Below are 22810 nucleotides of genomic sequence, written 5' to 3'. Positions count from 1 at the left end.
CAGGAATGGAGCCCCATAGCAGGACCCAGAGCTTGTGCATCCCAGCAAGCCAGCAGTAGATGAGTAAGCAGTTCAGCCAGGTTGGGTGGGGCAGCGATCAAGGCAGGGTTGCCACTAACAGATGGGCATGGGCCTAATGGCAGGAGATCTCCCCTGATCCAGCAAATTTTCTTGTTCTGGACCAGTCAGGTCCCTATGATGCCGGAACAGAGAAGTCCACCCTGTAGTATGCTAGCTTCCATAGCTAATCTTGTACTCAAATTCAAACACAGTATCCTTTTTACACCGTTGTTTGCCTCACTTGACAACTAATTCATGTCTGAAATATGTAGAGAACTATTCAGAGGTAAATTGGGCTCAATCATCTTGCTTCACTTGATTTGTGACCCAATTCAATCCCTCAAGTAAAATCTTCTAAGCATAGTTTGTATCCATAATGGTTTATTTTTCCTCAAAAAAGTTATTGGCAACCAAAGTAAGTGGATAAAGTAAATTAATATTTGCTTTGTCTTGCTCAGTATCAATTATATTAACTCCATTATTATGCAACATTTGTAAATCAGGGACAATAAATTAAATCCATTTTAAGTTTCAAAAGTTTTAAATTCTTGAATCCTGAAGTTATTGCTTTACTTCTTTTGGAAGGGGAAAAAGAGATGGGTCTTATGACAGACTATGTGATGAAGATGCCACTAATAAAGATAGGGAAAATGCTACCATTTAACCAATAATCCTTAATAGAAAAAAAATTATAATTAGTGACTATTCCCACTATTAATTGAATGGCAACTTCCATCTTGACATACTTTTGTTAATGTACAGCTTTTTACAGAGCAACAATTATCTATTATCAGATGGGTTACAGATGATTATCTGTCCCGTGCTATGAGCCAGACGAGTATAAAACAATTCAGCCACCCTTTTTTCTAGCGTCTGAGAATGATAAGATTTACACCAAACTTTTGTTTGCTTTTAAAGAGAGTTCAAGACCCGCAGCAAATAAAAGTGCTTCCGTGGTAATAACACTTATTCCCAGAAAACGTGGTGTGACAATACTTGCGCAACCAGAGCATACAACGATTTTTCTTCATAAAATCATCAATGTCCCTTTCACTGTTTGAAAGTCTGATTAATCCTTTAAAAAGGAGAAGGTTTCTAACGAACGCATGCCTTTGTAACCACCGATAGGCATGCTCATGGGATCTTTAAAACTTCCCATCAGAGAATAATGATAATTGACTAATAAATGTTTCAAGTGATAACCTGTGCTAGTTAATGTGTTGCAATATATTTTAAATCAGAGTAATGCCAACTTACTACAAAGTTGAACTTAAATTCAATTTTGTGAATCCAGAAAGTTGGCAACATTAGAGAAACAATAAACATTTTCCTTGTAATCAATATTAAAGCAAAATAATATTATTCTTCAAACAATATCAGAGGCAGCCTTAGATCAATGCTTCAAGGGCATTTTATCTTGCAGTTTCACATGTTCATAAATGAAAATAGTTTTGCTTTTCACCCTTAATGTTACTTAATGAAAATAGTAGCAATGTGATCTTGTTATTGTTCTAAAATATGCTCCTAAATCAGTATACATGCACAGCTCCTATTAAGATTAATAGGAGTTGTATCAGCAACTGTGGAGCATTGCTTTCCATACAGCATTAATATTTGATTTTCAATTAGGACCTGCTCCAGTGCCCATTAAAGTCCATAGAGTAACCATCTATTGACTTCAGTCAGGACTATAAAGCACAAATGTCATTCTTATGACAACAAAAATTTTGGAGTCTCAAGTATTTTGAATTACGTAGACAAAGACCCAATGAAAAAATATTAGTGTTAAGTGAATCCCCAAACTCAAAGTATATATACTTTAAGATTTTTTTTTTAGGCATTCATCATAATTCATTATAATTTTGCAACCTGATGCCAATTGTCTGTTTTCCTTGGAACAAAATGGAAACTTAACAGGAAAATACGTTTAAAATTCTTTATTCAGATTTCCATGAGATGTACTGTTACTTTGCATGTTCTCTATTAACTTTTTTTTATAAAATACCATAAAAATACTGTGTACTACAGAGCATTCAACACCGGGCAACTATCAGTGCTCTCTGCTGTTTTTAAAAAACAACAGAGAGGAATTGTGTCATTCTTTCCATCGATGCCCACCCACTGAGCTTAGTACAAGCTCTCTACAGAGCATTAATATATATTTTCGTCTTTCATCCAGCTCAGTCTGAAGACAAACAGGCAGATCTTCCCCCAAATATGGAAATACTTTATGCAATTGCAGTTCAAAAATAATTTTGCAGCATCAATATCAAACAATAATACTGAAGGCTCTATTTTGGAAAGACAAGGAAGTCATATTATTGTACTTAAGACTATCTTCCAAAACCAAGAAACTCAACTCATCAAGAACCCCGTAAGATATGAAATTTTAAATGCAAAACACACAAGTGTATTTCCTGCCTTCAGTTACCTAGATTTGTTGTGAAATTAGCTAATATAAATGCATTTTTAATCCATGGGAAGGAGGCTGATATAAATCAAAGACTATACTGAATTATATAAAAAGTCAGAAATCAATGTTATGAACATGAAATTAAGTTTTTATTTGTACTCTAAACATACATACAGTTCAGCTGAGGGAGAGCAGTAAAACCTGTGGCTAATTTTTAGTGGCACAAGTATAAAAAAAAAAAAACCCCGAACCTACCATAAGCAGTAGTTAGAATTTTAGTCTCCAACAATACCATTCATTTAATGTCAGAATAAACTTGAGTTGTCTACTGAACAGGGCCAAGAACTTGAAAGAGGTTCCATTAATTACATTGTTGAATATGTACTTCCTCTGTGCACTAACATACTTTAATATCAACTTAAATCCAAATCGACCAACAAATATTTTCTGGCCCAGAAAATTCAGAGTTCTTTGTTTTTGTAGAAGTGGGGAGGAAGAATTGGAGAGAAACAGTAGTGTCAATCTCTTTTTAGACCCTTTACCTTTCTATATTACAAAAAACACAACATCAAAAAAAAAAAAGCAAAAAAATCCGTTCTAGATCAAATTATCTGAATTATCCCTAATTCTGTACAGAACATGCAAGAAATACACACCTAGTAATAACCCATCCGATAAGAGATTTTACACAAGGTTAATGGTAAAAATAAATATCACTGAAAATCAACTTAGCTTTATTCAGGAAGTCATAGAACACTTCATAAAGACAAGAGGAAGCTGTTGACAAACTTCATGGAAGAACTGCTTCCTGAAGGAAAAACAACTTACAAGACAGCTGGATTGAGCAATCTCACACAGGAAGAGAGGAAGAGACACACTAGCTTTATAGGAATTAGATTTCCTGCGCTAGCTCTCTATAAATTAAAAAAAGTTTTTCCTGCAGGACGACAGAGTGACATCATCACGTCACCCTGCGTCCCGCAGGCCTCCTCCCTCTCTTCCTTTCTCCCCCAGCTTGAGCCCAACTTCACTGCTTCTCCTCACCACTTAGAATTGTTATTTTAAACCAAGCCCCTACTCCCCTTTCTCCACACTCCATAGGGCTTTCAACGCCAAGAAACGTGGCACAATAGGCGGCAGCTATGACAGTCAGGGGCAGGGGAGGGGGAAGGGTATGGTACTCAGGACAACAACTCAGGGACAGGCTCCAGGAGTGGGGCTCCCAGCTGGGCTTATATGCCAGCAGTGGGCTCTTGGGGAGCCGGAGAGTGGAGCCTGCCGCCTGGAGTCCAGCTGCCCCTGCAGAGACTCACCTCCTTCCCAGCAGCTGCACTTATTGCAGCTGCCAGAGCACCCAGTCTGCTCCCTCCCTTCTGCTCCCAGCAGGCAGATGAGCAGCCCGGGGCTCAGCAGACAGGGCTGGGGCAGTGAACAGTGCAGGCAGGACTGCATGGGGGAGAGGTCTGGACAGCAGCCCCACCTCCTGCTACTTTCTCCACCTCAGCAGGCTGCAGTGCCCTGTGCACACAGCACTACCTGCACCTCACTGCACCCCACGTGGGGTGGACAGGTACCCCTATGCCTCCTTGGCTGCCAGGGTTAGAGCTGGGCCTGGTGCGCACCACAGCCAGAAGGGACCCTGGCTCACGAGGGGGGACGGGAGAGAGAAGGGGCCTGGTCTGGCATGGCCGGGGGGAGGGAGGGAGAAGGAATCCAGGCTGGCACAGTTGCAATCCAGCCCTCCCTGGTGGCCCAGGAGGGAGAGACGGGGTTTCCTACACCCCCTCCAGAGGGGGGGTTGGTGAGCGCAGTGAGCAGGGGTGACAATCCCCTAGTAGGATTTAAAATAGTCCAGTGTTGAGTATAAAAATGAGCAAATCACACCAGAAATTACATATAACATACAGGCTTGCCCTTTTGCATAGTGCTGACTGCTATTACTGCAGCAGCACTATTTTATCTTTGCTCGGGAGGTTGAGCTAATAGCTTCCCCTCTCCCCCACTTTTTAGTTCATTAAAATGTTAACCTAGCACTGACCAATAGGAAGCACCTCAAATGCCAGTGATGGACACACTGACTGATTATGCCAACTTAATTTTATTTAGTCTGTTCTGAAGCAACCCCCCTCTCCATGATAACATTGTGCAGACTAACATCTGCCTACTCACTAAGATAAGTCTTATTTTACCACTGATGAACTCTAGTTACAGGTCATAGAAGTTTGCAGCTTTAATGAAGTATAGAATTAATGCTACCACCCATGAAAGGAATTTGTTTGATGTACGTCTCTCAACTCTGCTACAATTACACTAGAGAATATTTATGCTGGTAAAACTCCAGATTATCATGGTGATATGAATATTAAACAAATATGGGAATACCATACATTTGTAGGTTTAAATTTCTGCCCAAATTTGTCACGTCTCATCCCCCTTCTTGCCTCTACCAGGAGCTGGGGGGGAGCTGGCTTAAAAGCTGTTTCCCCCAACACTGTCTCTGCCGGCGGGCAGGGGAGGCAGAGACACAGCAGGGGACTGGGTGGCTCTTACTACATTTAAGAAGCAGAGATGCAGCGTGGAAACCACTGAGGCTCTGTCTTTTAAATGTAATAAGAACAGGGGGCTCTTACTACATTTAAAAGGCAGCGCTGCAGCAGGGTTGGCTCCCAGGGCTGGGAGCTAGCCCTGCTGCAGTTCTGCACTATTTCCCCTTAACGACTAATCAAGTAGTCAATGGAAATTCCATCAACTGCACAATTAGCTGATTGAACTATGTTAAATTGCATTTAAACACAAATTGTCATCATGTCTCAAAATACACAAAATGAAGATCTTGAAATAAAATTAATTCTTTTCCATGAAACATTTTTCTTACTTTGCCTTTAATCATAGGAAATGTTTTCTTTGGTTTGGATGTGTATAGTGAAATCCATGTTTACCAACATTTACTGATAAAAAACTATTCCTTCCAAGCTTAGGTATAGGGCTTGCTATGATAACGACATCATAAGGCTCAGTAACAACTGAAGAGACATCTAAAACTTTAACCTGCGGTTCACGACCTACCGCACGCGTGCCACTTATGGCACGCAAGCCGATTTTCAGCAGCACGTGGGAGTGAGCTCAGCCCCGCCTCTCCTCCACTGAGCAGCCGCTGCAGAGCGCTCCCTCCTCCCTGCATCAGGTTAGGCTGCAGTGGGAGAAGGCAGTGCTGGGACTGAGGCTAGTCAGCAGCACCTCAGCTCAGACTAGAGGTGCCACTGCCGTGGCCACTCAGTCCAGGACCGGAGGCGCCATTGCCGCAGCCAAGCAGTACAGGTTTAGTCCAAGATTGGCCCGGATCTGCATGACAGTGGCGCCTCTGGCCTCCGGGGCTGACACCATGTGGCCACGGCAGTTGCTTCAAGGGGATACGAAGCCAGGCTTGCTCTGATACCTTCCCTTGTTCCTGCACCTTCCCTCCTGGACAGACACCCTATCCCCCCCCCGGCCTTGCCAGACACCAACCTCCACCCTGCTCCTGCATCCACCATTGCTCCCTCCACCTGGCCAGATACCCTACTCCCAGCCTACTTCTGCACCTTACCACCCACCCAGACCATGGAACCTCTCCCACTTATGCAGCCCACCTCCCTCCCAGATCTTGCAACCCATCCCTATCCTACTTGCTGGCAGCCTTATCTCGCACACTGACTCCCCTCATTTTTTGTCACTACCCCAGAGCCTAAGAGGGTCCATAAAATCCACTAACTCCAGAACCCCAGCAAAGTAAACCTGGCCCATGGGAAACCCAGAACCTCAATCCTCCCCATCCCTTCCCCTCATCCCGTGAGGCTAGAGCACCAGACAAGTGAGGAGCCTCAGCTGAGGGCCACATCAGTGAGGGTTGGAGTATTTTGGAGAAGTTTTTTTTGCTTCTCACTTGTGTGGTCCCCAACTGATTTGTCTGTGAATCAGTGACCCCTGACCCAAATATAGGTTTCCCACCCTTGCCATAAAGAAAGAAAACATTGAAACCTTTTGTGTTGAACATAATATTTTACTTTATTTCAAATGAAGTTGATAAACTAACATGAGAAAGTTAAAATGCTTAATTTGTTTAATCATTTAAATTAACTGTTCTCCCTAGCTGCAGCTGGTTCAGAAAATATGGTCACCATACCAAGCCTCCCCTTCCCCCCCCCCCCCCACAAAGATCCGTGAATAAGTTAAATATTGGCACACCATTTCTGAAAGCGGCGAGGAGTCCTGTGGCACCTTACAGACTAACCGAAGTGTTGGAGCACAAGCTTTCGTGGACAAAGACGAAGTGGGTCTTTGCCCACGAAAGCTTATGCTCCAACACTTCGGTTAGTCTATAACAGGACTCCTTGCCACTTTTGCAGATTCAGACTAACACGGTATCCTCTGATACTTGACATTTCTGAAAGGTTGCCGAACCCTGTTTTAACTTGTTCTGTATAAATGTACTTCTATTTGACTTTCCATGAAAGCATGATCCTTTCTGGTAAAGTCTACTGAACGAGGCAATGGGAACAAAAAGCAACAATACACCAAGCTAGTGAAGAGGCTGATTATCAAAGGAACCAAAACACTGATATTGTTGAGAGACTCAATTATACATAAGCAAAATTTGCTTATAAATTCCAAGGCTAGAGGAGAATACTGATCTCTGAACACAGGCCAGAGAACTTCCCTAAAACAATGCCTATAGCATATCTTTTAGGAAAACATCCATTCTTGATTTAATAATTGTTGGCGAAGAAGATTCCACCATAATCCTTGGTAAAATGTTCCAATGATCAATTACTCTCACCGTTAAAAATGTAAACACCCAGTCTCTGTACACCCAGTCTCTAGTCTGATTTTCTTTAACTTCAACTTTCTAACCACTGGATGATAATGTACCTTTTTCTGCCAGACAGAATAGCCCATTATTAGAGTCAGGCTGGAACTGAGTCAACACTTAATCTTCTGAACAGATCCTTGAGTCTATCAGGCATATTTTCTAGCCCTTTAATCACTCTTATAGCTCTTCTCCAAACACTCTGAAGATTATCAAGATTCTTAAACATGGATCCCAGTATTCCAGCAACAGACACACCAGTGCCAAATACAGAGATTGAATATCTTCTCTACTCCTACTCAAGACTTCCCCATTTATGCACACCCAAGGATCAGAAAGCTCTTTTGGCCACATCATCACATTGAAAGCTCATGTTAAACTAATAATCTACCAGAACCCACAAATCTGTTCTGGGAAGCAATGACTGAGCAAGTGCTCCATCCTGAAAATATGACCTACATTCTTTGATCCAAGACGTATATATTTATATTTGGCTGTATTAAAGCACAAAAGTAATATTAGCAGCATAAGTCTGGATACTTTTGTTTTGAGAAAGGTCAAAATAAAAATAGAATACATACCTAGTTCTTAGAAGCGGTTTTAAAATGGCAATGTATCTATCTAAAATTCAAAATACTTGTTTTATTAAAACTTATGAAACTTCCTTTTAATTACAGGAAATGTAATTCTTCCAGAAAGCTCTTTGTTTTTGAAATATCCAGAGAGTCTCTCAGGTACCCCAGTTATAAAGATAAACATAAGTAATTCTGAACTGCAATGAGACTTGTGGGTTACACCTGTATACAGTATTATATGACCTATTAGGGACAACAAATGTTGATCTTCAAGTGTGAACAGAGCCTTCAGAACTGTCCTCATCAGACTCTCCCAAAGCACTGTATCACCCAACAAAAGTAGAAAGAAAGCAGCCTATTAAGTTGTTGAAAATCTCCCTAGGTCAGCATGTGACCCAGCAGGGAGAGGTTCAAAAAGTAAAGCCTTTATTTTCTTTCCTAACAACCTGGTTTGTTTCCACTCTTTTCCCCTTCAAGACACATCCTTCACAGCTAGCAGCTCTTTCAATCATTTACTTTGGATGTCTGCTTGAGAACAAACGACCTTGCTCATGCAGATGAGTTTGCCAGACTTGTGTGTACTTTCCAGTCTCAGGCTCTTTATTGTTCTTGCTGAAACCTGACCCTTTGAAATGGATACCAGGACACCAAGAAAGGACAAAAAAAGAAAACTTGCAGAAAAAAAAGAAAAGACTTTCTGTAGTAATAATGAAACTGTAGAAAAGCTTTCCAAGATCAAATCCTTCCTCTGCTTTCACCTGAATGAGCATAATTAAAGAATCAATTATAAAAATGTATTTAAGTGTAAAGATATTTGCATCTCTTATAAAGCTATAAAACGCTTTCTATAAAATTGAAATTGTCTATAATTACTAAAAATAGTAAGAACACTAACAGTTGTACAACTTTCAATCCATTACATTTGATGTGAATTACCAGACTGTTGTGCCTGCAATTCTGCTCTATTTTATATAAGCTATCTCTTAAGAGTAAGCAGTAAAGTCAAAAAATGGTTTTGATTGAATTTCAGAATTTATGCTGAGCTCCTCAATAACCAGTGAGAAATATTTTTAGCTGGCATAGATTTCCTTAATTCTAAAAGCTCAAAAGTGCAGTGCCTGGCCAAAAGTATATTAGATACTGGCTTTAAACATATTATTCAGTAATACAGAGAAAAAAACCCACAGATATAATCTATCTGGATCTGGCTACTGCTTATTTTTACATTCTTAACACAGATCAATTTCCCAAATAATTAAAGCTTGAATATTTTATTTTGGTAAACATGATACAGAAGTGTACAATACTCTTTAGGTAAGCAAGGTATGATTACTGAAATGCCTGATTTGATTCAAGTAAATTAATTTTTTTATATATAGGTAGAGCAATAGATAAATATAGACAGGGCTCGACAAATAATGTAATCTCCTTGCCTATGGCGAGTAGATTACAACCCAGAAGAGCCGGCACAAAGTGATTTGCGCATGCGCAGAACGCAGAACCACACGGCTGGCGAATGGGGCTCGCCGCTGCTTGGCAAGCCCTGAATATAGATATATATGCTTTATTTTCCCTCAATTCAAAATTGCAAATAATGGGCTACTCAGAGCCTGCCAGTTGAATGTGTTAAAAATAAATAAAATAAAATAAAATATTAAAACACACCGTGCAAGTATTTGAGGGTCTCTTGGTGGTCACTCTTTCAAACAGAAGAATAGTACTCCTGCTGCTTTAGAAATTACTAGGGATGTAAGGGAGCAGTGGACTAGTCAACTACCTAATAAGCATGTAGTCGAGTCAACGACTTGCTCCCCTCCCCCTTGTTGCCTCTGTATCAGAAGCAGCAAGAAGTGGGGAAGGAGGAGTCAGTGCTGGGTCAGCTTAAAAGCTGGTTCCTCCCAGGGGGCAGAGCCACACCATCCCAGAACTGGCGTGAGCCGGACATGGAAGCTACTCTAGCTAGTTCTGCAGTTTAAATGTAGTAAAACTGCAGACCCACAGCAGGCTAGATAGGCACCAACTACTCAATTAGCTGATTAAACGCAATGTAACATCCCTAGAAACTACGCAGCATAAAAAAAATTCCTAATGGGTTACATATCACATTGTGTAAGCTCTTGTCAGTTATAGAAAAGATCATACTAATTTTACTATTGGAAAAAAGGCATATGTGAATAAGTAAGAATTTAAAAAATACGAGTTTTCCCTTTCAAGCCAAAAAATAAAAAAGCTAATGTTTAAGAAGTATAAACTCCAATCTTGGAATTTGATCCATGTGCCAATGGACTCTGCACGTGTGGATAGAAATGCACCATCAGTGCCTATCTCATTACACTTTGAACGATCAGAACAAACCATTATTCCTCTCACCATAATATCTGCCAAAGTTACTTAACATTTTTTACATCCATTTTGTAGCAATCTGGATGATGTTTCCATTGATTTTGGCCTGAAGAACTTTAATTCAAAATATCACTATATATATTCAAATGATAGTTAAAACACACACCAAAAATCACCATTTCATATTTAAGAATGAGATGTATTTAAAATATACAGGATTTTCGTAAGAGCCAAATACTCTCACCTCCAACTAAAGTCAGTGGCAGCTACAAGTGCTCAGTACTACAGTATTGAAAATCATGCCTTCTGGTTTTACAATATATTTTACACAAAATGAACTTTAGTAAAGGTGCAGTGATTCCTATTCACACAGCGATTCGTGAAAATGGAACACAAAGTTTGTTAGGAAACGCAGCTAACTTTTTTTTCAAATAGATTTTACTTACTTCAGAAAATATCTCTGGCCAGATGGCGTCTTAGCCATCTCCCAACCTGGGGGCAGCGGGACATCATCGGGAATCTCAAATGAAGACTGGCGAAGATGTTGAGAAGAAGGTGCAGCTCCAGGACCAGTCACAACTCCAGAGGGGGTAAGCGTGCCTGGAGAAACAGCTCCTACCTGCAGCGAAGCTGGAGAGGAATGAGCTCGGACATGCTGAGGAGTCAAGGCTCCTGCTGACCCTGCATCAGTGCTGGCCTGTCAAGGAGTTAAATTGTTAGAAGGTATTTTACTTCAGCAGCAACATACCTGTTGGAACACAACCTACTTTGAATTTACTCAATGTTTTCTAGACAAGCACGCAAATACATTGTTTCCAAAATTCTACTTATTCTCAAGTTGCTAACATTCAAGGATGTAGGCCAAAGTAGATTACTTTAAAAGAGCCAGTTTGCAAATGTTTTGTATATTCCTTACCCAGGGAATATTAATTTTAAATGTTTATCATTCTTGTTTAGGTTTACTTTGTGCGCATATAAAAGGCCATTTTCTCTCTGAGGATCATTCCTTAAGGCCTGATCTTATCCCCTTCTTCAAAGGGTACTCCTATAATAGGTGAGTCACAATTCCCTTGCATACTGGATTAATGGAAATGACTATGCAAAGTGGGTGTAAAGTGCCAATCTGCATTGTTAGTGTTTTATACCACAGTTCTCAAAACATGGCAACAATGATTATTGTGCCCATAGCCTTCAATGGGAGTTCTGCAGGAGTAGTGACTACAGAAATTAGGCCACACAAAAGACTACTGTATTTCATTACAGTGCCAGATATGATATGCAAGAAGAGGGTTGTGAAACTTCAAGTAAACTGTACTTTAACTTGCTTCAGGGGGTAGCCTAGTTTAGTCTATACAGGATAAACTTAAAAAACAACCAATAGGCTGGTAGCACTTTAAAGATTAACAAAACACGTAGATGGTATCATGAGCTTTCATGGGCACAGGGTCATCTGAAGAAGTGGACTGTGCCCATGAAAGCTCATGATACCATCTTCATGTTTTGTTAGCCTTTAAAGTGCTACCAGACTATTTGTACTCTCTGTGTGGTGTGTATTAAAAAGGGAGCAGTACTGGCTACAACCAGAGTGTGAACAAACAAATCAAATTTTCTGCAAACATTTCTACCAGCCCTCCTCAACTCTGGCCCACTAGATCTGAATTTTCACAGCATGGATCTCTCCTGAATTGAGAACAGTGAATTCCAAACTAAACTATGTAGTTTTTCTGATATAGACACAAATCAATGGATAATTGAACTAAAATAACTATGAAAACTGTATTTAAATACTGACTCATGTACATGGGTCTGTTTTGGGACTGGTTCTGTTCAATATGTTCATCAAAGAGAGTACGCTTATTAAGTCTGAAGATGATACTGAGCTGGGAGGGATTGCAACTGCTTTGGAGGATAGGATCATAATTCAAAATGATCTGGACAAACTGGAGAAATGGTCTGAGGTAAATAGGATGAAGTTTAATAAGGACAAATGCAAAGTATTCCACTTAGGAAGGCACAATCCATTTCAAACATACAGAATGGGAAGTGACTGTCTAGGAAGGAGTACAGCAGAAAGGGATCTAGGGGTCATCGTGGACCACAAGCTAAATATGAGTCAACAATGTGACGCTGTTTCAAAAAAACCAAACATGATTCTGGGATGCATTAACAGGAATGTTGTGAGCAAGACACAAGTCGTCATTCTTCCACTCTACTCTGCACTGATTAGGCGTCAATTGGAGTATTGTGTCTAGTTCTGGGCACCACATTTCAAGAAAGTTGTGGAAAAATTGGAGAAGGACCAGAGAAGAGCAACAAGAATGATTCAAGGTCTAGAGAACATAACCTATGAAGGAAGACTGAAAGAACTGAGCATGTTTAGTTTGGAAAAGAGAAGACTGAGAGGGGACATTACGGTGGTTTTCAGGTATCTAAAGGGGGGGGAGCGGGGGAAGAGAGGAGAATTGTTCTCCTTGGCCTCTGATAATAGGAAAAGCAGCAATGGGCTTAAACTTCAACAAGGGAGGTTTAGGTTAGACATTAGGAAAAACTTCCTGTCAGGATGGTTAAACACTGGAATAAATTACCTAGGGAAGTTCTGGAATTTCCATCACTGGATATATTTAAACTCGGGTTAGATAGGTATCTATCACAGATGATAATAGACTATGTTTGGTCCTGACGCATGAAGGCAGGGGACTGGACTTGATGATCATGAGGTCCCTTCCAGTTCTAGTATTCTATGGCTGTGTCTACACTGGGCCACTTATTCTGGAAAATCAGCCGCTTTTCCGGAATAAGCTGCGAGCTGTCTACACTGGCCCTTGAATTTCCGGAAAAGCAACGATGCTCTACTGTACAAAATCAGCCACTATTCCGGAAAAGCTATTCTGCTCCCGCTCGGGCATAAGTCCTTATTCCAGAACACTGTTCCAGAAAGGGCTAGTGTAGACAGCCCAGTAGTCTTTTCCGGAAAAAAGCCCCAATCACGAAAATGGCAATCGGGGCTCTTTTCCGGAAAAGCGCATCTACATTAGCCACAGACGCTTTTCCGGAAAAAGGGCTTTTCCGGAAAAGCAGCCTGCCAATGTAGACGCTCCTTTTCCGGAAAAACTGAAAACGGAATAGTATTCCGTTTTAAGCATTCCCGGAAATTCATGCCAGCGTAGACACAGCCAATATGAGAGCATTCACTTCCCATGTGCAAATTATCCTACTGTACATCTACATTTTATGTAAATATCAGCACTTGCCATACCCCTGAATCTAGGTACAGTAAACTTCCGATAATCCGGCACCTTTGGGACCCAGAGGGTGCCGGATTATTGGATATGCCAGAGTACCGGAAGGGGGGCTATGACGGGTCTGGGGGAGGGGTCGGGGTCAGGAGGGAACTGTGCAGAATGGGCAGCACTCCAGCTGCTCTGCCCCCGGTTTCCCCAAGTCTGCCGCTGGTCAGTTTCAGCAGCAGCGGAACTTGGGGAAGCCAGGGGCAGAGCAGCTGGGGTGCTGCCCTGTTGGTCCCGCAGTGCTGGGACCAACTACTGAACCTGTCTACTGAAATGGACCAGCAGCGGACTTGGGGAAGCCTAGGGCAGAGCAGCTTGGGTGCTCTGCCCCACGGCTTCCCCGAGTCCGCCACTGCTGAGACTGACCAGCGGCACACTTGGGGAAGCCGGGGGCAGAGCAGCTCCAATTGTCCAGCTGGCCAGAGCACTTCCGGGTTCCAGGTGGTGCCGGACTATCAGGAGTGCCGGGCCACTGGATGCCGAACAACTGGAGTTTTACTGTATTGCAGTATACATGGGGCCTATTTTGTAACTCAGATGAGTATGCTCATATCCCCCATGTCTCATTAAATCAGCTACTGATGTAATAGCATGCAAACTCTCAAAAAATTATCAGTATTTGGCCCTATGTTACACAGTGTCTGCATTTTGCTAAAATTCACTCAAATGGAAAGTACATGTTTTCTTTGGTTTCAGGTAATCTGAAGTGGGTTGGTTGTGCCCACGAAAGCTCATGATACCATCTACAAGTTTTGTTAGTCTCTAAGGTGCTACTAGACTATTTGTTGTTTTTTAAGTTTTTCTTGTTACAGACTAACTCGGCAACCCCTCTGAAGCTTTATTTTCCTTATCACCCCCTTCCGCTCTCCCCCAGTCTCCAAGGTGGATAATCTAATGGCAGCCTCAAACAAGAACCAAGGAAAAGGGACAACACTACAGTGTATAATCATTTTAAAATTAAAAGCCAACAATGACCCTAATAAGAGCATGATTTCCACTGGGTTTTATTTAACTCCATGATTTATTGAAATATATTGTACTAAAACCAGACAGCATCAAGATTTTAGTTACACTGTATGCTCTAACAACATTTGAAATGCACCACACCCAAGCTTTAAAAGTGTATGTTATACAGGTAAGTATTAACAAGGTGTACTTCATATAACACAATTCAAATATGTAATATGCTGAGCTGCATTTACGGTGGCCTTAATATATACTCAACAATATACATCTATCTGAAAATTATTGCTGAATACACAGAAGTTTACCTTTGTGCATAAAACAGCATGATAAAAACGTGTATAGTAAAAATATTTCTAAGAACTGTGCTTTTCCTCAGATCTCAGAGTTCACATGCACTATTACCACCAATTCTAAATGGGACAAACCCTATGCAAATCACCACCAATAATTCGTATTTCTGACAAGTTACAAGAATATAGAAATAACCCATCTCGAAGGCTTTTGTATTTTCTTTGCAGTCCTTTAAAAATTTTGGAAAATGAATTAACTCCTAGGCTGAGAGGATATATGCCAAAGTTTAGCTTTGAGTAAATGTTTTACAACAGTTATAAATCCTGCCAAATCTGAGTTTAATAATGGAAATATTGACAGGCCCTTAACTACAGGAATACCAGATACCTGTGAAATACACAGCACATCTCTTTTTTGACTATCTAGATAAAGTGACACCATCTTATAATATCTTACTTTATAACTTATCAGCTAAATTCATTGCTTAGCAAAAACATACGAGAGGCAGTTTACAGAAATTTAGTAACAGCAGCCTAAACATTAACTTTTAGTCATATCTGTATCAGCATTTTCATCTTGGCAGAGTCAAATTCCTTAAAGAACAGATTCTGCTACGGACTTATAATGGGGCCAATCCTGCAGATCTTTTTCATCTTGTACTAAAAACTTGCAGGATTGTACCCTGGGGCTGTGTCTACATCGGCGCAATCTTGTGCAAATACTCTTTAACGCAAGGGTTCTTGCATTAAAGTAGTTGCGCAAGAGAGCGTCTACACTGGCATGTGCCTTTGCACAAGAGATGTGCTTTTGCGCAAGAGCATCCTTGCCAGTGTAGACGCTCTCTTGTGCAAGAAAGCTCCGGGCTTTCTTGAGCAAGAAATTCATGTTGCCTATCTACACTGGTGTCTTGCGCAAGAACAGTTGCACAAGAGGGCTTATTCCTGAGCGGGAGCATCATAGTTCTTGCACAAGAAGCACGGATTTCACACATTAGAACGTTCAGTGTTCTTGCGCAAGAACTCCCCGCCAGTGTAGACAGGCAGCACGTTTTTGCATAAAAGTGGCTGCTTTGGCGCAAGATCGTGCCAATGTAGACAAAGCGTGAGTGTTCAGATTACAGGACTGCAGCAGCTAAATTATTTCAATCCAATTTGCAGATATGGTTAATTTACTGATACTTCAGCAAAGTGAAAGGCCTACCAACAGGGACAGAAAAACCCATGGGCACTAGAATTAGTTTCTGCTGTGGGAAATTCAATCCTATGGAGTCCAATAATGAAATGGTGGAAAAACCACATCCAGATTGTTTTTTTTTTTTTAAGTTTGGCAACAATTCCTCACTCCCTCTCCACGCAAATAAACAAACTATTTGACTATTACATTAGAGAACCAAATCCTTTTGTTTTTTCGAGTGAAACATTTTTAGGAATAATTTTAGGGCCGTTAATTCTCTCCCCCCACGCTGGGAAACAAGAGTGCAATTATTGGGCTCCCAAGTAAGGTAGCTGGGGAGTGAGAGCCCCTGGCGGAGACAGGGCCTAATGTGAGTGCAAAAATCAGCTGCTGAGACTGGTAACTCCTGCGCCGAACTAAATGTAAAGTTTCCAAAGTAAAATCCCGAAGGGTCCCAAAAATAGGCACAAAGAAGCGAGCACCCCCGTCATAAAAGGGCAAGGGAGCTGCCCCACAAGACTCCAAGGGGCGAGCTCCCCGGCAAACCCCGAGTGCAAGGGGGCCCTGCCCCCACCCATGAGGGGGCGCTCACTCCTCCCCACGAGTGGGGGCTGAAGAGATCCCACACACGACGGGGGCCGAAGGACAGACCACCCCCTCCCCGCACACAGGAGGAGGAGGGCGTTCCCCGCCCCACACACACAGGAGGAGGAGAAGGGGCGACTGAAGGGGACGCTCTCCGATATCCCCCCAACACACACGCCCCGGCGCGCCCCGCCCCCACCCACGAGAGGCGGGAGAGTCCCCCCTCACCTGGCGGGAGTGGGCCTTGGGCTCGGGCGGCTTGAAGAAGGAGTCGGGCAGCTTGCGGAGCCGCATGGGCAGCGTGTGCGGCACGTTGGCGCCTTTAGGGTTCATCACCGCGTTGAAAAGCGCCTCCAGATCGGTCTCCGAGTCGCCCCGCACATGCACGATCTGGTGCCCGGCCGGAGGAGGCCCCGCGCCCGGGGGCTGCCCCGCGCCAGACTGGGCTCCTGGCGGCTGCGGCGCTTGCTGCTGCGCTGAAGGCTGCGCTTGCTGAGGCTGCCCGGGATCCATGACTCCGCGTCCGTACCGGGGCTCAGCGACTCAGATCCCGGGCTCTCCACCCCACATACCCTATTGCCCTGCCGGTGCTCCTTCTGCTGCTCTGCCCCCCACGCCCAGCAGCACCAACGGGCAAAACAAGCCCGACCTAGCAGCAACTTCCCGGAGCCCGGCCCACCCCTCTGTCCCGGCGGCGGAAACTAACTCGCACAACTCGCTAAACAAAAGTTCTGAGATGTGCCCGCCCGAATCACTCCCAGCCAGCTCCGCCCCTCGCGGAGCCCGCCCGCACCGTTTCCTGCAGCCAACTTTTAGTCCTACTGCGCCCGCCCGCTCAGAATCCAGTCACAGCCGGGTACCACTATCACTGGCAGTTCTTTATGCGCCCGTCCGCATAGAATCTGGCAGTCAGCGGCCGCCACCAAGTCGCGAGCAAACTTCCTCTCGCGCAACATCCCGAAGAGCCAGCCCTTTCGCAACCGCCCGCCTCATTTTTTAATCCTCTACTCCCGCCCGCCACGCTGCCCTTCAATGCTGAAGTCCATGCATCGAAAAGTTTAAAATAAATTCCTCCAAACTTCCAGCCTCCTGCTGCGCCCCTCCCCCCGCGACCTCCGCGCTGGAATGGGGAGGGAGAAAGACGCTTTATCCCCAGAACGGGGAGGGGGTCGGCGGAGACTTTTCCCAGCCATGGCCCCCGGGAGAGGGAGGGAGAGGCGAGGGCCTCCTCCCCTGAATGCGGGCGGGAGAAACGTGGCTTCTCACTGCTTCCCATTCTATCCACGGAATTAGATAGAGGTGGGGAGGGGGAATCGGAGAAGAAAGAAATTGGATCTCTGGTCTCCATAGGGGGTGGGGAGAGCTGAAACCCTCCTTCTCACAAGGGAACCTAACCGCACCCTCCAAGTACCACTATGGAGACTAATTTTAACGACTAAAGTGGCGTTTCTGGTAGGGTAAATTATACAGTTACATTCAAAACAGATTTTTCTCTAGTTAGAGCTTACTATGGGGATTGATCCCCTTTCTGATATAGAGTCCAATGGAAACAATTCAGTCAATTTAACTTACTATACACCCACTCGAGGTTGATTCAACATGCTGCTTAATACATACCTGTAAGCCTATAACACAACTATTATTTATTAACTAATTATATAAAATAAAATGTTAACATTTTTGAAAAAAGATGGAGAATAACAGTTTTAATGTTTGAGGATTTTGAAACACAACAGGTAACAAAATGTGGGGGTGGGGAAAGCAAGATTAATGGATCCTTTTGAGTTCTATGCAAGTTACTGCAAGCCGCATTCAGATAATATGATGCACTCACTATGGTCCCAATCCTAGATTTATGCACAATTAGTTTCATTGACTTCTAAGGGGCTAAGTAAAAGTATGTACAAGCATTAGGGTTTGCAGGATCTGAATCTTACAATTTAAAATCAATGTAACAAAGCTTTTAAAAACATTTTATATGTAATTATAATTTGTGAACATAAAACATCCCTTGATAATAATTCAACAAAAACTATGTTAAATGTATATTGTAGGTCACATTTTTGAGTAGGCAGGCAATGTATATTTCATTGAAGGGAATGGAACTATGGAAGTGTTAATTGATTCCATACAGAAAGAAGAGCTCCTCCATTCCATTATACCACTAATATATAGAACTGGAGATTAAGAATAGTCACTTAAAAAATAAGCCTCCACCAAAAGAATGGTACAAAACATGAATATGTCGTTTCAGGGGATCCACAATCAAGTAGGCAAATGTCTGTTCATGGCTATTGGTTGAAGGATAGCACATACCATCATCATCCTGAGGAGAGGAAAATTCTAGTATTAACAACAAACTATATATATACTACAATCATTTAATATTAAACAGCCTATTTGAACATTATGAATTCTTATATTCAATTACTCTTATGATCAGTTAATATCTACAAAATGCATTGTGATAATTTTGCAGACAATATGGAGTTAATATTAGAATAGATAGCCATTTTAAGGCACGAATCTTGCAAACATTTGTACAGGTGAATATATAATTCAGTAGTTCTGTTTAATATGTAAAGATTAATTTACATAAGTGTTTGCATAATTAGAGACTACATTACAAATGATTAAAGAATAAGGATTTGATCATACAGCCACTGAAGTCAATGGCAAATCTTGTGTTAACTTCAGCAGGGCCATAAATATTTTCTTTTAGGGTATAGCTAGACTACATGCTTCTTTCAAAAGAAGCTTTTTCTAAAGAATCTTTTGAAAAAGCGTCTTTCAAAAGTGATCGTCTAGACAGGCACATGCTCTCTTTCGAAAAAGCCCTATTTGCGGTCAAGAACGCCTTTTTTCAAAAGAGCTCTTTCAAAAAAAGGCATTCTTCCTCCTAAAAAGAGGTTTACTGCTGTTGAAAAAACCACCGCGTCCTTTCAATTTAATTTAGAAAGAATGTGGCGCCAGTCTAGATGCAGATGAAGTTTTTTAGAAAAAAGGCCACTTTTTTCAAAAAAACCCTGTAGTCTAGACACAGCCATATTGACCGTTTTCCAGTCAGAATTCATTTAGGCATCTGATCACCATCTCCAATATTTACATATTCAAAAATAACTTTCTCTGTATTTACATACCAAGAACTACTGCATGTTAATGAAAGTAATATCTATAGTTTTAAGACTCAAGATAAATATCAGGCTATGTTTGTGAATCAGATTTGATTTCAGAATGTTTTTAAAAAGACTAATGGCAGTCCTTGCTCAGGCAAAACAGACTTCAATTAAAGTTTTGACCTAAAGGCTACAGCAGGCCATCCAAAGTTTACTGGATAAAAAATTATGTAATATTGTTCAAAATACCGGAACTAGGAAATACAATCTAATCTAAATCAGGCAGAGTTTTCACACTGTGTTATGAATGCCTTTTAAAGTCATTTTAGTTCATTTAGATGTCTTTTGTTTTGTTTTTTCATTTATCTGGTTTTAGATAAGAGTAGTACTATCTGTATATTTCAGTGCTTCACCACCATAATATTTGGATGCTTATACACAAATTAAGAATAGCATCAGTTCTGTCTGCAGTTCTAAGTTTAAACAGGTTGGCTACGTCTACACTGGCCCCTTCTTCGGAAGGGGCATGCTAATTTTGAACTTGGGATTAGGGAAATCCGCGGGGGATTTAAATATCCCCCGCGGAATTTAAATAAACATGACCGCCGCTTTTTTTCCGGCTTGGGGAAAAGCCGGAAAAAAGCGTCTAGACTGGCGCGATCCTCCGGAATAAAGCCCTTTTCCGGAGGATCTCTTATTCCTACTTCAAAGTACTTTGAAGTAGGAATAAGAGATCCTCTGGAAAAGGGCTTTATTCCGGAGGATCGCCAGTCTAGACGCTTTTTTCCGGCTTTTCCCCAAGCCGGAAAAAAAGCGGCGGCCACGTTTATTTAAATCCCGCGGGGGATATTTAAATCCCCCTGCGGATTTCCCTATTCCCAAGTTCAAAATTAGCATGCCCCTTCCGAAGAAGGGACCAGTGTAGACGTAGCCGTGGTGTTTGTGTGACACTCAGTTGACTTAGTGATGCTAGAACTGGATCATTTTAACTGCTGTCTTTGAAAAAAATTGAGATAATCTGGTGATGATTTTAGATAGTATATGTGTGACATACAATATATAATGATACTATTGACCATACCTCCAAAACGTGTAACAATTTATCAATATATTTTAAGAGTTAGCAAATAAGCTTGTGCTTGTGGTGCCAATTAACACTGCTGTAATTATGTCTGAGTTAGCATTCAAGAAATGTCTTTATTTAATATCAAATATTTCAGGTTTCCTCATGCTGAAATATTATGGTTATATGCAAATCATGTAAACTTCTTAAACTATTCTGAGTTCAGAAACATACAATTGCTACAAAAATTCAAATATTTCCCTCCCCCACTTTCTCTGGACTGCCAAAATCTGTGTTAAAATACATATACACAGGTGTAATGATTCCTAAAATCTAGAATTAGTTTAGAAAAGTCTAAAAAAGTCAGAAGTCTAGAAAAGTCAGAAGATTAAAAATTGAAAAGTAGTTTTGGAACATATTGAGTACCAATTTATCACAGTGCTTTCTGTAATTACATAGTTTCATCACTGACAGTAGTGTTACCAAGTTATCATGATAATGTTTTTGTTCAATATCCATATGGAGCCATTAGAAGGGTTAGCAAGAAGGCATGGGATGACACAGTGTTTTCATTATACTAATGATTCCAAGCTCTATATCTCTATTTTATCTGATCCAGCCAATTTTTGGTAGAGATTGGGCTAATTGGCTGAGCCTCTGTCCAGATGAAAAGGAAATCATGCTTTAAGAATAAGCATTCAGCCAAAATATATAGTGAGGATTATGCTTGCCTCTTTAATTAAGGGTGCATGTCTACCATTTGTTACACCAGTTTTCAGAAGGGGCATTATGTTAGATTCTCAGCTGCTGTTAGATGATCATATAGCAACAGTGACCAAGACAGCTTTCTTTCATCTATGTCTGGCTAAGACATTGCTACTATTTCTTTTGGATGCAGACTTTGCAAGTATGATCCATACCTTTATCACCTCAAGATGAGTTTCCCATATGCACGCTACATAAAACCACCTTAAATCAACTCAGAAATTGAACCTGTTTTTAGGCAGGCTTTTCTCCATGTAGGCCTGGATTTTGGAATTCATCTCCTCCCCCCAGGCTGAAATAACCCATATTGTTGACCTACAGAATATGCTGCAAAGCCAACTTCTTTTCCTAAACTTTTGAAAATGAAGACTTGTGGTAAGGCCTGTAACTTGAATTACATTTCTCCCCCATCCCTCCATTTGTGGATTTTGAGGAGACCATTGAATTTATTCTTTTTTTATTATGTTGATGGTAACATAATATGGAAAATATGACAAAGGTACCTAGAAGTGTTTTTGAATGTTTTATCTAAACCTAAGAAAACAATAATGTAAATCTCTGAAGCTCATGTGAAACCAATACCAATTCACAGATATGAAAACTGTTAACAAAAATGCTGAGTAATTTTTGGTTCTGAGCATATAGTTTTATGTATTTTTCCATATTAAAAGAAATCTGAGTTTAATGAGTAAGGTAAAATACTAATAAGCACAAAAGAGATTATTTTTAGAAAAACATTCCAAAATGTTCCATGAATGTTGCATAACAGCTAAAAGATGATGGCCCACCGATAAAAAATTGAGCATCCATCTTTCCCCTGAAGCCCCCCATGTGTTGTCTTTAGTAAGAAACAGGAACAACACAACATATCCAGCAAATTCTTTAATCAATCAAAACTGCAAGTGCAAAACAGAAGTCTAGATAAAGGCAGATTCAAAATAAGACTTTCGGTTAGGTCCACAAAGGAAACTTAGATGCCTGTCACTTTAGGTGCCACTGGCATTCTCAAAAATCCCACTCAGTTGTTGTCTAACCCTGGAGGTGTGTAAATTCCCTATACCGGTGTTTCTCAAACTGTGGGTCCTGACCCCCCGGGGGGCCGTGAGCAACTTAGAGGGGGGTCGCGGTATCACAAAGTTTGAGAACCCCTGCCCTAGACAACTACATTTCTAACATTAAAGTCTCCAAGAAGTTTAAATTTCAGTAGCTGAAGCACAGCTGCCTCAGTCCTGACCTTGCACATTAACTAGGTGCTTATTTCATGCCAAAACCCCAACAGGACCCTGAGCATTGGCATTATCATGCCTGACTTTCCTGGAGAGCTTCT

General features: G+C 41.5%; 1 protein-coding gene across 9 annotated transcripts in view; it reads right to left on the bottom strand.

The window, feature by feature from the left end:
- YAP1 (Yes1 associated transcriptional regulator) overlaps nucleotides 1-22810 on the bottom strand; it is a 183740-nt gene that overhangs the window by 125625 nt on the left and 35305 nt on the right. For 2 of the 9 annotated variants that reach the window (XM_006110821.5, XM_075919287.2), the window contains exons 1-2: nucleotides 16768-17508; nucleotides 10684-10934 (exon numbers count right to left, since the gene is read on the bottom strand). In XM_006110821.5, coding sequence (XP_006110883.2) covers nucleotides 10684-10934; nucleotides 16768-17052 — 536 coding nt within the window. In that variant the 5' untranslated portion in view covers nucleotides 17053-17508. Of the gene's footprint in view, nucleotides 1-10683; nucleotides 10935-16767; nucleotides 17512-22810 lie in introns of those variants that run through there. The other 7 variants (XM_006110819.5, XM_006110820.5, XM_075919288.2 and 4 more) reach the window with 7 other exon arrangements.

This window comes from Pelodiscus sinensis, chromosome 1, assembly GCF_052426305.1.
Source record: "Pelodiscus sinensis isolate ZL-2025 chromosome 1, ASM5242630v1, whole genome shotgun sequence".
Taxonomy (NCBI): Eukaryota; Metazoa; Chordata; order Testudines; family Trionychidae; genus Pelodiscus; species Pelodiscus sinensis.
This window is presented reverse-complemented; position numbering and strand designations above follow the sequence as displayed.